Source organism: Nothobranchius furzeri, chromosome 16 (assembly GCF_043380555.1).
Source record: "Nothobranchius furzeri strain GRZ-AD chromosome 16, NfurGRZ-RIMD1, whole genome shotgun sequence".
NCBI classification, from domain to species: domain Eukaryota; kingdom Metazoa; phylum Chordata; class Actinopteri; order Cyprinodontiformes; family Nothobranchiidae; genus Nothobranchius; species Nothobranchius furzeri.
In genome coordinates this window covers 33,905,344-33,920,843 of record NC_091756.1, presented here as the reverse complement: position 1 = coordinate 33,920,843, position 15,500 = coordinate 33,905,344, and the positions used below count along the sequence as shown (strand labels likewise).

General features: G+C 39.4%; 2 protein-coding genes across 2 annotated transcripts; one reads left to right on the top strand and one right to left on the bottom strand.

Moving 5' to 3' along the window:
• Positions 1 to 728: 728 nt before the first annotated feature.
• Positions 729 to 2,753, bottom strand: pigp (phosphatidylinositol glycan anchor biosynthesis, class P). The gene is made up of 5 exons (XM_015963317.3): positions 2,585 to 2,753; positions 2,416 to 2,500; positions 1,587 to 1,659; positions 1,381 to 1,499; positions 729 to 1,272 (listed from the first exon to the last, which is right to left on the bottom strand). Exons 2-5 carry the CDS (start codon positions 2,495 to 2,497, stop codon positions 1,157 to 1,159), a joined length of 390 nt encoding a protein of 129 aa, XP_015818803.1. The 5' UTR covers positions 2,498 to 2,500; positions 2,585 to 2,753; the 3' UTR covers positions 729 to 1,156.
• Positions 2,754 to 2,952: 199 nt separating this feature from the next.
• On the top strand, positions 2,953 to 14,169 carry rexo4 (REX4 homolog, 3'-5' exonuclease). Its single transcript, XM_015963318.3, has 8 exons — positions 2,953 to 3,391; positions 3,465 to 3,769; positions 3,853 to 3,999; positions 6,867 to 7,060; positions 9,161 to 9,249; positions 13,116 to 13,190; positions 13,335 to 13,409; positions 13,506 to 14,169. The coding sequence occupies exons 1-8, from the start codon at positions 3,194 to 3,196 to the stop codon at positions 13,626 to 13,628; spliced, it is 1,206 nt and encodes a 401-aa protein (XP_015818804.3). The 5' UTR covers positions 2,953 to 3,193; the 3' UTR covers positions 13,629 to 14,169.
• The last annotated feature ends 1,331 nt before the right edge of the window (positions 14,170 to 15,500 follow it).

Sequence of the window (15,500 nt, the reverse complement as noted above, 5' to 3'; positions counted from 1 at the left end):
TTAACCATTTTTGCAAAAATGATTTTAATCATCATCTGTTTTTTACTGAGTTTAAGATGGTGTGAGAAAACTCCAATAGCTCTAAACCCCAAATTCAAGAATAAACAAATCTAAAATGCTATATTTAAATTTTATTTAACTAAAATAAGTACAAAATAACAATGTTCTTTCTTTTCACTGGCCAAATGAGTCATGCTTAGAAACACTGAACATATCATCACTACACAGTCATGCCCAATAGTTATTTTTAGCAGCTTTAAGAGCCTCTCAAGTCCCACACTCAGTAACCCATCTCTGCAGTTACTCACTAAAAAAAGTGGCTTAAACGCAAGAAAATTTCATTTACACATACAGGTGAAATTTGAAAAGTTTGAAAATCGTGCAAAAGTTCATTTAATTCAATAAACAATAAAGGGGCTCAAACCAAATACTGAGTACACAGGTATGATTATACTTTTTCAAAGGTCTGACATTTCTCTATTTAAAATCCTTGTTTTATTGATATGATGTAATATTCTAATTGTCTGAGATTTTTCATACGCTGCAAGCCATAACCATTACAATTATAACAGATAAAGGCTTAAAATATCTGGCTTTGCATGTAATGAGTGTCTCATATAGTAGTTTTATCTTTTAAGATGAATTATTGAAAACTTGCACCGTTTGTAATTTATCACGTTTCACCTGTCTAAATTACACCTTACAATAAAGCTCAGAAGAGATTTACATGCCTTGTTTCTCTGTCAGGAAACTTTACTTCATTTTTTACAATTTAAACTTCACCGTTTCTCACAAACGAAGATATTTTATACAGTTTCAGTTATGCTTTAGATCATCAGTGTAACAACCAGTCATAATAACACAAAGTTATTTACTGTTGCTCTTTTGACTCTTGTTTCCCCATCAAGTCATCCCAGCAGGTAAACTGAGCTTTAAAATGATCTTTTTTCTACATTTATATTTACTAAATGATAAATATAACATCTGTGATTGTTTCATGAAACTGAAAATAATCAAAAGGTTAGACGGGTATTGTAAAATAGTTGTGAGGCTATTTTTGAAGAACAAATCATATATTACACATTTAACAGTTTTTTAAAACACAAACCAGGTAAAACACAGATAGTTTTACTCTGCCAACAACTCAGTTTATCAATTATGTTTCAGGGGACAAATAAAACATTCTGTTGACCTCACTAACGGACACATCTTTAAGTCGAGGAACTCCGCCTTTGCAGTCGCTGTCGGCCCTCTGGCCTTGTGCGAATACATCTGTAACACAAAAACAAGACAAAATGTACACTAAATATTTAGTTTTTAAACTGCTATTTGACACTTATTCCTTTCATAGATAACAGCTGGGATGCTATCAGACCTCACCTGTGATGTTGTCCACAGAGTCCAGTGGAGCAGTGTTGGTCATGTTTATCCCAAACAACACCAAAAATGACACCGATATTGCAACCAGCAGGTAGATTGGCATTGCAAGAGCCCAGTATCTGTGCAGAACAGGGAGTTTTTGTTAGAAATCCCAAATGCCAAATGTCGGTGGGAAATCTGATCTGGATTTTAAAGGTGATGCAGACTTTTGAGGCCAGTATGTGAGTCCAATTGAATGCAGCCACTCCTCTGGTATAAATGCCCACAAGCAGTACAGAACTGTGGAGAGGGAGGAGAAATATAGTTATTATTTATCTTCAGTCCCTTAAATCACAATTACTCAGTGAGTTGGGAAACTATAGCTAGCATTTGACTTTAAAGAGACTGCAGGCACTGATTTATGTCAGCAGGTCATGATGTGCATTGAGGAATAAAACATACGAGAAGCTAAATTATCATAATAAATAGCCTTTCTTCTAATAGAAATAATCTAACCTCACATTCAAATGTGTGATTAGGAGTTTAATCAAATAACATTTCTTTAAACAGTCGAACATTTGTTTAAATTGAACACGGACACTAAATAATTAAACTTAAACATGGTCAATCAGTCATATGATGGCTGCCATAAAGGTAGAAAAGAGCTGCCACAAAAGCAGAGATGTCCAAACAAATAGAACTGTTTTTGTTTTAGGGGCATTGCTGCTTGGACGCTAACCCTGACACCACACATGGGAGTTGTGAAAAAAAATTAACAAAGGTGTATCCTTTAAAGTGTTGAGATCACCGCTGTGTTTTGTCTTCCATCTTTACTTGTGTCAGCTTTTAAAAACACAAGACAAACGTAAGATTGTGTATTAGCTAGGATGAATATAAAAAATAAAACAAAACACTACAGACACATTTACAGGTAAACATAAAGATCATTTACTTCTGATTTTATACAGGAAGAACAGTCTTGACCTGTCACCTAAAAGATGCGTTCTAGTGTGTGTGTGTGTGCAAAACAGAATAAAATAATTATTTTTGACTTACAGAAACCAAACTGTGAGCCAAGGAAGAGAACAAACCCATAAATAGCTCTCTCGGGGACAGGAGACGGAGAGTTTTCAACCATGATCTGAAACCAAACAGGAAGCAGAGGAAATAAGCAAGCAACACAAACCAGAGTCTAAAACATCCTTAAATACTTCTGTCATCTTACCTCAGTTCATAAAATTTCCGAATTTTCACAACATTTGTGCCCCTACGTTTCTAAATAACGAGTAAATAAAGCTGGATTTCTAAAATAATACTAACAGGAAACATTTCCAACAAAACCTAAGAACAGCTGCGAGTTTGCACCAGCGTTAGTTCGGTCGGAAAAATTTCCCGGGTAAGCAGTTCCGCTTTTGATACACTAGACAAAAATATGACATCAAATTAAATTGTTTGAAGATTTACTAATTTATATGATTTAGTACATATTTACAGAAAATAAACATTTGAATATTAGAGTGCTTTCAAACTATGTAGAACGTTTCATACTGGGATGTCTTGTTCATATCGGACCCATTTGGCTGTTGCTCAGCCGGGAAAACGAACGCAGCATGGCTTCGGAATTTGCGAACTGAACGCAGAACCACGTTTATCTGCTGTTCTGTAAAAAATGAGCTGCTTGTTTACGTTAGTGTTTTATTTTTGATGCAGATTTTTGGTAAGGAGACATTACTTTAAGTGACAGCGGTAACAGCCATTGTCTATTGTTTTTGAAATGTCAGCATGGCTGACAACGTTTAGTTTAACAACTTCTTGTTAAAAAACACTTTCCATAATGTCTAAGGCGAAGAAGAAGAAAGCACATTCTGACCCTAAATCCACAGCTAAAGTTAAGAGGAAGGAGTTTTGGATAAAACACAACTCGAAAAACAAATTTCAGAAGATTTCAGCTCCTCAGAAGCACCAACCTCACCTGCCTACACCTCCAGAGGAGGCTCAGCAGTTCTCCTCTAACTGGAAAGCTCTCCAAGAGGTTTGTCTGTGCATCAGTGTGATGCTGGTGTGTATTTACAAAGTTAATCTGATTTTTCTGAAACCTTCCACAGATGCTAAATGCCAGTAAGCCAGAGAAGAAGCTCCCTGTGTCACCCAAACAGAATGTCTTTCCAAAGAAAACTTTAAAAAATATTCCCAAGACTCCCAGTGAAAAAGACAATGAGACTAAAGTCAAGCACACAGTTGCTCCTAAATTTGCCATTCAAAAGGAATCAGAGGTGAACTCTGATGTTCCAGCTGCCTCCAACACTCCGCAGCCAGCTGCTCCTAAAAGGAAACGGGACAAAGGAAAGTCCAACAGCGAGCAGAAAGCCAAGAGGAATAAACCAGTGGTAGAGGAGAGGAAGCCTACAGAGTGTGTACACCGTACTGATTTTAGAAGACATTGTGGACCAGAGTAGTTTTGTATTCCTAACTCTTTATTGTGTTTTGTTGCAGGGACGATCTTTGGTTCGATGATGTAGATCCTGATGATGCTGAGGAGACGTTGGGAGCAGAAGCTGCAGAGATCCTGAGGAGGAAACAGGGCAAACACCAGAGCAAAGACACAGAGAGCATGCTGGTGAAGGAGAAGTGTTTTGAGGGGTGAGTAGCTGTAAAAACAAGCTTCCTCTAGTGTGAACGCTGGACAGGACTTTATTTCCAGGATATGACTGACCACACGTTGTGTGAAACATTTAAAGTTTAAAAGGAAATTTTTTCAAGTTTGGCGCTAAAAGCTAAAGTGTAGTCATTGGTGGACACCCATTCCAAATTCATTCCTTAAATTTTGGATTTATGACTAGAACCACAAGTACTAGAATAGACTGTGCTGAGTATCAAAATAAATACTAAACCCAGGACCTTCTTGCTGCAAGGCAACTGCTCTATGTATACACATTTTAAGAAATAAAAAAAGAAGTAAAATAAAAAAATCTAGTCGAGCAGTGATGGGAATAACAATGTTTAAAATAACGGCATTACTAAAAAAATAGTTTTTTTTAATAACGAGTAATCTAATTATCGTCTTCTTTTATCATAACGCCGTTTACGTTACTGATAAGAAAATGCGAGCGTTAGTAATTCAGCAGCGTGGTGTGTTGAAGCTGTCAGCTGCTCGGGAGCTGAAGAGGCGGATGTTTTAATCCAAGTGCATCACGACCCGTGAAGAACGAGGAAGACGTGATGAATAGTCTACGGCTGCAGATCCGCAGATTCGCTGCTGCAGGCGTGAATCTGCAGCCGTGCCCTTCTTGCCGTGACAGCGGGACGTCCCGAAGGTCCGCTCACCTGTTCACCGCTCGGACATCACGATCTTCTACCTTCCTAGATCACCCAACTGTAACTTGTTTCTGCTCATTTCTTTAGCCCTGCTGTAACACTGATGCATCAGTCTCAGACGTCATGGTGCTCAGGTGTTATTAGAACTACCTGTGTGTCTTTACCACCCAGCTTCTGTGTTTGGGTCTGATCCAAATTAGTAAATTTAAGTCCTCCATCAGATTTGTGCCACTTCTAGTGCCATTTTAAAGGATTTATTTATTTATTTAACCATTACTAGATTACCAGCAACAGAAATGCTGCTAAAAACACACAATCATGTCAAGCTGGAAAAATGAGAATATTTTGCAAAATTACATTTATTACAGTAATTTGACTAGACTGAGAGACCATTTAAAGGCTCAGTAACCTTTACAGGTGTTTCTGTTTGCAATTATAAACTTTAGCTGATTGGGGTCTGGTTAAATATCACACAGTGACATTTTAATATTCTAGATTGGTGTAATATTCCTGTTTGTAGTTCCTCCTGTTAAGAGCCCATTTATTTAAATGATCCAGTTTTATAACAAACATTTGGACATATAATTTATTATGTTCCAGTCATTAGTCAGTTATAGTTTAGTATTGTAGTAATTTATAGTAAACTAAGTAAGTTTAATTAAGAGGGGAACCCATTTATCTTGCATTCTTTAATGAAAAAATGCAACAAAAATTTTTTTTTTTGGTAATTAGTTACTTTTATAATCTTGTAATTCGGTAAGTAACTGAGTTATTTTTTTGACAAAGTAAACAGTAACTATAACTAATTACCTTTTTAAAGTAACGTTCCCAACACTGGACATAGGTACCTACTGATGCATTTTATTTAAAATTTACTTGCCCGTGTGTAATTTGGTCATACCAGATTCAGTATTTATGCAAAAATAAGGTTGTTTCCAAATGAAAAGGTTCAACAGCTAGATCTGAGACCATGGTCTTGAGTCAGAAAAGGGTAGAATCCCTTTTCCGGGTCAGGGATGAGGTCCTGCCCCAAGTGGAGGAGTTTAAGTATCTCAGGGTCTTGTTCACGAGTGAGGGAAAGATGGAGCATGAGATCGATAGGGGGATTGGTGCTGCGTCTGCCGTGATGCGGGCATTTTATCGATCTGTCGTGGTGAGAGAGCTGAGCCAGAAGGTGAAACTCGATTTATCAGTTGATCTATGTTCCTACCCTCAGCTGTGGTCATGAGCTTTGGGTAGTGACAGAAAGAACGAGATCACGAATTCAAGTGGCTGAAATGAGTTTTCTCCGCAGGGTGTCTGGGCTCTCCCTTAGAGATAGGGTGAGAAGCTCGGTCATCTGGGAGGGGCTCGGAGTAGATCCGCTGCTTCTCCACATCGAGTGGAGCCAGTTGAGGTGGCTCAAGCATCTGGTCAGGATGCCTTCTGAATGCCTCCCTGGTGAGGTTTTCCGGGCACGTCCCAACTGGGAGGTGATCTAGACTATGTCTCTTGGCTGGTCAGGGAACGCCTTGGGATTCCACCGGAAGAGCTGGCCCAAGTGGCTGGGGAGAGGGAAGTCTGAGCCTCTTGACTTGGGCTACTGCCCCTGTGACCTGAGTCCAGATAGGCAGAAGAAAATGGATGAATGGAAGGTTCAACAACACATAACTGCAGATAAGGGAAGATGTGCACATTTGCTGTCACTTTTCAATAACTGAGTTTGGCCCATGACTTCGTCCCAGTTTTTCATTTCGGTCTAGTGTGAATTTTAGTTTGACACCCTTGGTCTAGAAGGTGCTCATAGACCAGGACAGAGTCTGAACTGTTCCTCCAGCCTCCAGTGTTACCAGATACAACCTGATGCTACCTGAGCTCGTCTACTCCCCAGAGCCCCCACCTCATTTTCTACTGAGATAAGACAATGTGTTGCTTACATCCCGGTGACGGACAACCCAGGACACAAGACGTCTTAACAGATTAGGAGCTTTCTAAGCATAAAGCAAATAGTCATAATGTTGTGGCTGGTCTCATCTGGATGCCTCCTAATGTTTGTCAATTCATTTTTAGGTTAATGTTGGGGTAGAAGAATTTCTTGGTGTTAGGTGAAAAATGCAGAAGTCGTTATTAAAGATCAAAGAGACTCCTGCCCTCTTTTAGGATGTTGTTATTCAGCTTCTATTCTTTTTGCTTTGTTTGTCCTCTGCTGTTAGCCTCACCAAAATAGTGGCCATTGACTGTGAGATGGTGGGAGTCGGTCCTGATGGTGAGGACAGCATCCTGGCTCGAGTTTCCATCGTGAACAAGTTTGGGAAATGCATCTATGACAAATTTGTGAAACCAACAGAGAAAGTGACAGACTACAGAACTGCTGTGAGTGGTATCCGACCAGAGGACATCAAGGACGGTGAGTAGAAAAAACCTTTTTAAGTCCTCCTAGCAGGGGGGCTGCCAGAGATTTTGGGCCCCATGAAAAAATATCAAGTTGGGCCCCCTGGGGGCTCGTCCATAGCTGGAGCTGGGGTTCCACCCTCCCAGATTCGAAGGGAGAAAAAAATACAATATATATTCTTTATATTAGTGTTTCAGTTTTGCTTAATTATGTAGGTCTACATGCATTCTTACTTATTTACATATCATTTTCACCAGCTGTCTCTCATTAAACAGTGAATTTCCTTCAACAGAATCAGCAATATCACTGCTGGAAAAAGCAGGAAAAGCACATGCTGAAAGCTGTTAATCTCCTTTTCCCTATTACTCCCTTAAAATGTGTTTATTTATTCTAAAATTTTATTTGATGATAAAATTCAAATTTGGATATCTAATTAAATTTCCATGTTTTAAAGCTTTTCATAACTTCATTTTCAACTGTCTTTCCTCTTGAAATCAAGTATTTCTGTATGACTGACAAAAATTAAGGATTCACTGCTCACAAGGTGATTTCTTTGTTTTTGAACCCAGTCATTAAAATTAATGCACAACAGGGAAAATGCAGCACAGACTCCTGCAGGATATTAGCTGTAGTTCTCCATCATCAATACTAGATTTCATATTTTATTGTGTTCAATGTTATATTAAGTTTATTTCTTACAATTATTAATAGCTTTTGTTTCAGTTTTGCTCTCTGATGAATTATTTGGAAATTACTGATTTTTGGTTTGTGTTCTAAAAGCTACATAAACAAATTACATCTTGTAAAACCTCCCATAATTCAGTCAGATTCAAAACATTTCATTTCAAGGTATTTAGTAGAAGAGGTTTTTTTCTTGTATGGTGCCTTCAAAAAGGTGCTTCACAGTAATAATCTCACAGTAATTTATGTTACATTAACAGACTAAATAACAATGCTTCAACCTGCCCAGCATCCAAAACAATCTATATATTTTTACTGATTTATATTTATAATTATCATTATGTGGAAAAACAATGTGTTTATCTTCAAAAATAGACTTTTTCTATTCCTTTGTAATAGTACTGATAGAGAAGAGAGCTGTAAGTGATTCCCACAGACCCCCTTAAATGAGGCTGCTAGCTAGCATGCTACATTGCTCACCTTCTTGAGGTTCATTGGGTTGTGAGGGGACACCTGCTGACATATCATCAGCTGCTGATTCTGGTAGGGACAAGGACAACAACCCATTTACCATAATTAGATGAAACATAGTTCCTCTCACTGTGGATATCAGAGCTAGCAAACAGGTTGAATTTAACCACTCACTAACTAAACCCACCTTTCTTTGAGAAAAACTGTGTGACATACTGACGCCCTCTCCTTTCTGTCCTTTCTCCTTTTCTTTCCTTTTCTGTGACCCAGACTTTGTTTTTGCAGACATATTTTTACTGCAGCCTTGACGCACTCGGCTGTCTGACTGCTAGCCTCGCCTGCTACGCCGCGTGCCCCTCGGCCAGGTGGACTGTACCATTTAATGCCGTTGGGGGGGTGTTCAAATCAATTAGTCAAAATAAAGTAGGAACCTCTGAATAAATATAAATTTCATAAAGACTAAAAGATTGTTTAATGTCTTAAATGAGAAAAAATACTGCAAAGTAAAGTACTTGTGATTTTTAAACTTAATTTTATTTTTATTCGACTTTGAAACTTTTTTGGCCCCTGACAGCTGTGGGCCCTTAGAATCTTCCTAATCTTTCACCGCTTTACGGCGCCCCTGCCTCCTAGGATTAAGTAGGTTTTTTTATTTTGCTGCTGTTGCCTAAAATGTCAAAATTCTTTTGAGAGGTTTTTACATTATTATTAAAGTTCAAATGTTACGAATAAAAAGTTCAAGTAGTATTTCAAGAACAAAAGTTATTCAGAGTTTAAAAACTGAAAAAACAATGAAGCTGTAACTGACAGTCCTACAATGCCTTTGAAAGTGATGGGTCAACATTTGCAGGTGTGGCTTGACTTTGTGTTTCTAGTTGCATTATCATCATAGAGGGACTAACTATGTAAAAACGACTCATTTGTTGTTCATTATGAGTGTGTTTACTGTTCGCCTCACTGTAGGTGAGGATGTGCAGACTGTGCAGAAGGAAGTCGCAAACATCCTGCAGGGGAGGATAGTGGTGGGACATGCCATCCACAATGACCTCAAGGTGTGTGTTTGTGTGTGTGTGGTGTGCGTGCGTGTGTGTGTTGGGAGGCGGGCGTTATGGTGATTAAAAGTTATACTCGATGACAGTTATAAAGCAAAAGCGATTCTACTCCTGTGATTGGTTAATGAAAGCCAGCTGAAAAAAAAACTCACAAGCAAGTGATTCTATTGGCTTGGAGGTGTCATTTGGGAGTGGAACCACCAAAAGAGTCCAATGGGAACCTGAGAAAATCTCACATGTAACAGACCTTCAGCCGATGCCCACACACCACGATGCAGGAAATCAAAAACGTTCAAAAAGCTTTATTTGTCACTGAATGACTTTACAATGTTAACAAAGATGGCTAGAAGGTTAGATAACCGTAACAAGTCCGTGGAAGAAACGGTATTGCATTCCAAATACACTTGGTGCAGATGTTCCATTTGAGAATGTGCTGAAGTGTCTTTAAAACATCTGTTAAGTTGTTGTTCTTCAAACTCAAATGTTGTACAGCTACTGTCAATATGTAGGATTATGGATTTCTAGAAGTCTAAAGCTACTGCTGCATTTTTCCATAGAGTTATTCAGCCTGAAATCCATATTTTTAGGTGGCAAAGGAAAAAAAAGAAAATCTTCTTTCTTTTTTCCCCCCAATGTTCCATGTCCATTTACATTAATCACATATACTAATAATTACACATCTCAACAAATCCCACAAGATTTTACATTAAAATGAGACCAAAATCAATCAATCAGGCCTTGTGGTTACAGAAATACAGTGGGGCAAAAAAGTATTTAGTCAGCCACCGATTGTGCAACTTCTCCCACTTAAAATGATGACAGAGGTCAGTAATTTACATCATAGGTACACTTCAACTGTGAGAGACTGAATGTGAAAAAAAATCCATGAATTCACATGGCAGGATTTTTAAAGAATTTATTTGTAAATCAGGGTGGAAAATAAGTATTTGGTCACTTCAAACAAGGAAAATCTCTGGCTCTCACAGACCTGTAACGTCTTCTTTAAGAAGCTTTTCTGTCCTCCACTCGTTACCTGTATTAATGGCACCTGTTTGAACACATTATCTGTATAAAAGACACCTGTCCACAGCCTCAAACATTCAGACTCCAAACTCCACTATGGCCAAGACCAAAGAGTATGGCTGTAGCGAAGCCTCGACGAAGTCGACGGCTCGATTCTAAAAATTTGTCGACGTCAGATCCGGAAGTCGACGCACCGCGCCCACTTGTTGCATCCCCAGGAGTTTGTAAATAGAGGAGGAATCTGCCTGTTTTTCCTCTAGTTCGCCCTCTTCTCCGCCTTCACTAACATCTCCGCCAAATACCGAAGACCCGGAACAACGTCCGTCCACTGCTAGATTATTTTCCTGTTTTGCCCCTTCGTCTCCCGGCAACGGACAACAACTTCCGGGGTCAGATGCGCTGCTTCGTGTCTATCGCAGATGTAGAAAATCACCGGGAGCGCTTCTCCCTTCATTAAGGAGCTTCTTTCAGACATGAGGAGAGCTGTTTTGGTGGTAGCAGTCTCTCCTCCGTGCTGGTCTGTTTGCTGCTGGGTGTTTTTGGTTTATTTAAACTTGGTAACTTGAACTTAACGTTGGTAAAGCTACTGTTAGCATCTTCGCTAACAAATTCTTGCGTTGGGATAAGCTGTTACGTTTTGGTTTCAGAGTTCATCTTTTTTGTGGTGCAGATCTCCCTTTTATTACATTTAGAGTGTTATGGGTTTTCGGTTTAGTGTAAAATATCACCTGAGTTTGGTTTAACCCGTAAGACCACTCGCCTCACGCACATAAGTGACCAAAACAAAGCAGCATGGAGACACTCCATCTTCTACCACCTCTCAGGCAGCAGCCTGCACTCCCAAGTTCTACACGTCACCAGAACATAACCAACCGCAACACAATAAAAGCAGTGTTATGCAAAATGGAAGGCCTGTAGTGTTTATTCTCTTACAGTAAGAATTTATCAATTTTTTGAGGAATTTATTTGAGATTTTCTGGTTTTTGTTAATTGTGCAATAGAAAAATAATCATTAGATAAATTTTCTAAATAGTCATTAGAATAGTCGACTATTCGATAAAATAATCGTCAGAATAATCGTTTTAAAAATAATCGTTTACCCCCAGCCCTACCAAAGAGCTTTCGAAGGACACCAGGAAAAGAATTGTAGACCTGCACCAGACTGGGAAGAGTGAATCTACAATAGGCAAGCAGCTTGGTGTGAAAAAATCAACTGTGGGAGCAATTATCAGAAAATGGAAGACATACAAGACCACTGATAATCTTCCTCGATCTGGGGCTCCACGCAAGATCTCATCCCGTGGGGTCAAAATGATCATGAGAACGGTGAGCAAGAATCCCAGAACCACACGTGGGGACCTGGTGAATGACCTGCAGAGAGCTGGGACCACAGTGACAAAGGTCACCATCAGTAACACACTACAACGGCAGGGAATCAAATCCTGCAGTGCCAGACGTGTTCCGCTGCTGAAGCCAGTGCATGTCCAGGCCCGTCTGAAGTTTGCCAGAGAGCACATGGATGATACAGCAGAGGATTGGGAGAATGTCATGTGGTCAGATGAAACCAAAGTAGAACTTTTTGGTATAAACTCAACTCGTCGTGTTTGGAGGAAGAATAATACTGAGTTGCATCCCAAGAACACCATACCTACTGTGAAGCATGGGGGTGGGAACATCATGCTTTGGGGCTGTTTTTCTGCTAAGGGGACAGGACGACTGATCTGTGTTAAGGACAGAATGAATGGGGCCATGTATCGTGAGATTCTGAGCCAAATCCTCCTTCCATCAGTGAGAGCTTTGAAGATGAAACATGGCTGGGTCTTCCAACACGACAATGATCCCAAACACACCGCCCGGGCAACAAAGGAGTGGCTCCGTAAGAAGCATTTGAAAGTCCTGGAGTGGCCTAGCCAGTCTCCAGACCTCAACCCCATAGAACATCTGTGGAGGGATTTGAAAGTCCGTGTTGCTCGGCGACAGCCCCAAAACATCACTGCTCTCGAGAAGATCTGCATGGAGGAATGGGCCAAAATACCAGCTACTGTGTGTGCAAACCTGGTAAAGACCTATAGTAATCGTTTGACCTCTGTTATTGCCAACAAAGGTTATGTTACAAAGTACTGAGTTGAATTTTTGTTATTGACCAAATACTTATTTTCCACCCTGATTTACAAATAAATTCTTTAAAAATCCTGCCATGTGAATTCATGGATTTTTTTTCACATTCAGTCTCTCACAGTTGAAGTGTACCTATGATGAAAATTACTGACCTCTGTCATCATTTTAAGTGGGAGAACTTGCACAATCGGTGGCTGACTAAATACTTTTTTGCCCCACTGTATACTCATTAAAGTGTGGGCATGTCATTTTCAAAAGATTTTTTTTAAAAAGGCCTAGGGCTCAACATGTTAATTAGAATATCAGAATATTAGAATATATTTAAATTTTTTGCACACTTACGATAGCTTAATGAGGCGTTGAAGAGCGATAGCACATCTTGTCCAGACAGACTGAGAACAGAAAATTGGTTCTGCCCGTACCGTTTTAGTTGTGACACATTCAGAGCCCACTTTAGAGTGTATTCATAAAACAGGATGTGAGAAGATTTTGTTACAGACACAGTGAGTTTTTATGCAATATTATTTTAAAACAGACCACTGATTATTTTAAGCATAAAGCTTCACAGCGCCATCTGGTGGGGCCCAGTCAGCTGTGGGGCTACACTTAGCATATTTACACTGTGTGTGTGTGTGTGTGTGTGTGTGTGTGTGTGTGTGTGTCTTTTAACTGGTAGACTCTTAACAGGTTAAAATGAATTTGAAACACTTTTAAACCTTTTCCAGATTCTGTTCCTTGATCATCCAAAAAAGAACATCAGGGACACCCAGAAGTATAAACCCTTCAGGAAAATTGTTAAGGTAAAAGTATATTACAGTTAGTAAAAATTCAAAAGCTCTGACTTATTGAGGCTCCCAAATGCACATGGACCCCCAGAAGTGCACCAATGGTCCCCATTCAAATCAGGAGATTTAAATAATAATGACATGATTTTCTATCTTTAGAGTGGCCGACCAGCGCTGAGAGTCCTCTGCAAAGAAATCCTCAATGTCAAGGTCCAGCAGGGTGAACATTCCTCTGTAAGTCTTCACTCCATAGTTGCTATAAATGATTATTAGACACTGTTATATCTGAAGTGTAGCAACAGCTGAAGGAGTTCTTCCTGTGTTCTGCAGGTCCAAGATGCACAGGCCACCATGAGGCTGTACACTTTAGTCAGAAAACAGTGGGAGGCAGAAATTATAGCGAGGAAGAAAAACAAAGATCAAGACAAGAAACCCAAACGACAACCCAAGTAGGAGCGATGCCCGGCGTCTTCTGGGATTCACAGGAGGACAGAATGTCTCATGAATGGAAAGTCCTAGGATTTTGTTTTAGGAGAAGATGACACTTCAGGTGGCCCTTAGGATTAAAAATGTTTGGTGGTATAAAACGTCCCTTTCATGATCAAATGTACGACGTGTCACAGCAAAAATACAACTAAACATCCTGCAAAGACTAGTAAAAAAGATGTTTAAGTACAGCATTCCCACAAAGGAAAACACCTCCAGAGAGGGGTGTGTAACAAGGCTAGATTACTGCTAATGTATGTTAATCTTTAAGCCAGAGTTGTCGATGTCTTAAAGCTGGCTCTCTTTACGATGGTTGCATCACCATGGTAACCACCTGTTCTGTAGGTTCTGTTCACAGGTTTGCATTTTTCATGGGTTTTAAGTGTTGGCTGTTTATTTCCTTTAACCACTCTTCCGCTGGCTGATGGAGATAAGTGCAGCTTATTTAGTGATGATCACTTTTTGTAATATGTCACACAGAAAACCAAATAAAAGGACATAACTTCTAAATTCTGCTAAATATCCTAAGTTTTAGGATGTTTCAGTCAAATAATAAATCATGTAAATTATGGCTACACCTCTCAGACAGGAGAGTGTTGCTTTTGTTGATCATCAGAGTACTGAACTGATTTAATGACCAACCATTCACAAAAGTCACATGCTTTATTGACTTTGAACCTTTCAATCATATAAACCTTTTTCTCCCGTCTCAAAGTTTCCACAATAACAAATCTTTGTGATGTATATTTTTGTCACTATGGTCCAGTTTTATAAAAATAAACACAATGTAGAACTGTCACTTTTTTATCTATATTACGTGGATGAAGCTTATGGATAAAAACCCATAGATATGTGAGAATTTGCCTCCTTGCTGATTTCCCATCTTTTATTTTTTTATTGTCCAAAAGTAGTTTTCAAATAATGACTCATTTGGGAAAAAGTCTCAAAACCAATCTGGCCGTACGTGGAATTTTAAGAGCCTATAAACTGGTCGTGACATCTTTGGATCGAGAGAACAATCATTTAAATGGTGCCTTCTAGGGTTCCTTCAACCCCCGACGGTGCTTTACACTGCAATCAGCCATTCACATGCGGGTGGTGATGAGCTACATTGAAGCCTCAGCTGCCTTGGGGAGGACTGGCACCACCAGTCCCTCCAACCAGCAGTAAAGATGGGTGAAGTGTCTCGTATCACTCAGAATTTTTTTTCTCACTCTTTTCCCAGAACACACCAGCCCATTAGAGTCACAGTCTGTTTAAAGGTCAAAAGCCAGACATTCTCCCTCAGAATTCCTGGCTAGAGAGCAGAATTCATGGCTCCATCAGTTACAGCAGAGTGACCCCAGACCATCACACTACCACCACCATCCGTGTCTGAATGCTGATGTGATTTTAATCTGGACTTTTACTCCAGGTGGAACAAGACACGTGCCTTTAGAAAGTTCCACTTTTGTTTTATTTTGGGGGTAATCAAGTAGATTTTTGATATGTTGCTCTTTGAGAATTTTATTCAGCTTCATGTTGTTAGACAGGTTTTACCGGAGTGATTTCTTATTTTTCTACAAGTGATCCAGCCTGGGTGAAGTTAATGTGTTTAACTTGTGTGTGCATGAAAGTTGGGTTGAGACCCCCTCCCCCCAATGAATGAACTCATCATTTAGAAAGTTGGGTTATCTTTGACATAAGAATTAGTTTGATCTGTAACATTTAATTGACAAGAGAAATCTGCAAGAGGGCTAATCTTTCACAGTGCTGTAGATGCAGACTCATTTATTTATGAACGTTTCCTTTGATGCTGGAGTCCACTGAGACGGGTGGAAATTTGACCTTTGGTGCTCG

Excerpts from the sequence above, each read along its gene's own strand:
- pigp (XM_015963317.3), bottom strand. The coding sequence starts at position 2,497 with ATGGTTGAAAACTCTCCGTCTCCTGTCCCCGAGAGAGCTATTTATGGG. Across the intron at positions 1,500-1,586 it reads CTCACATACTGGCCTCAAAA|ATACTGGGCTCTTGCAATGC; the intron begins GTCTGCATCACC and ends TGTTCTGCACAG. Across the intron at positions 1,273-1,380 it reads CTCTGTGGACAACATCACAG|ATGTATTCGCACAAGGCCAG; the intron begins GTGAGGTCTGAT and ends TTTGTGTTACAG.
- rexo4 (XM_015963318.3), top strand. The coding sequence starts at position 3,194 with ATGTCTAAGGCGAAGAAGAAGAAAGCACATTCTGACCCTAAATCCACA. Across the intron at positions 7,061-9,160 it reads ACCAGAGGACATCAAGGACG|GTGAGGATGTGCAGACTGTG; the intron begins GTGAGTAGAAAA and ends GCCTCACTGTAG. Across the intron at positions 13,410-13,505 it reads AGCAGGGTGAACATTCCTCT|GTCCAAGATGCACAGGCCAC; the intron begins GTAAGTCTTCAC and ends TGTGTTCTGCAG.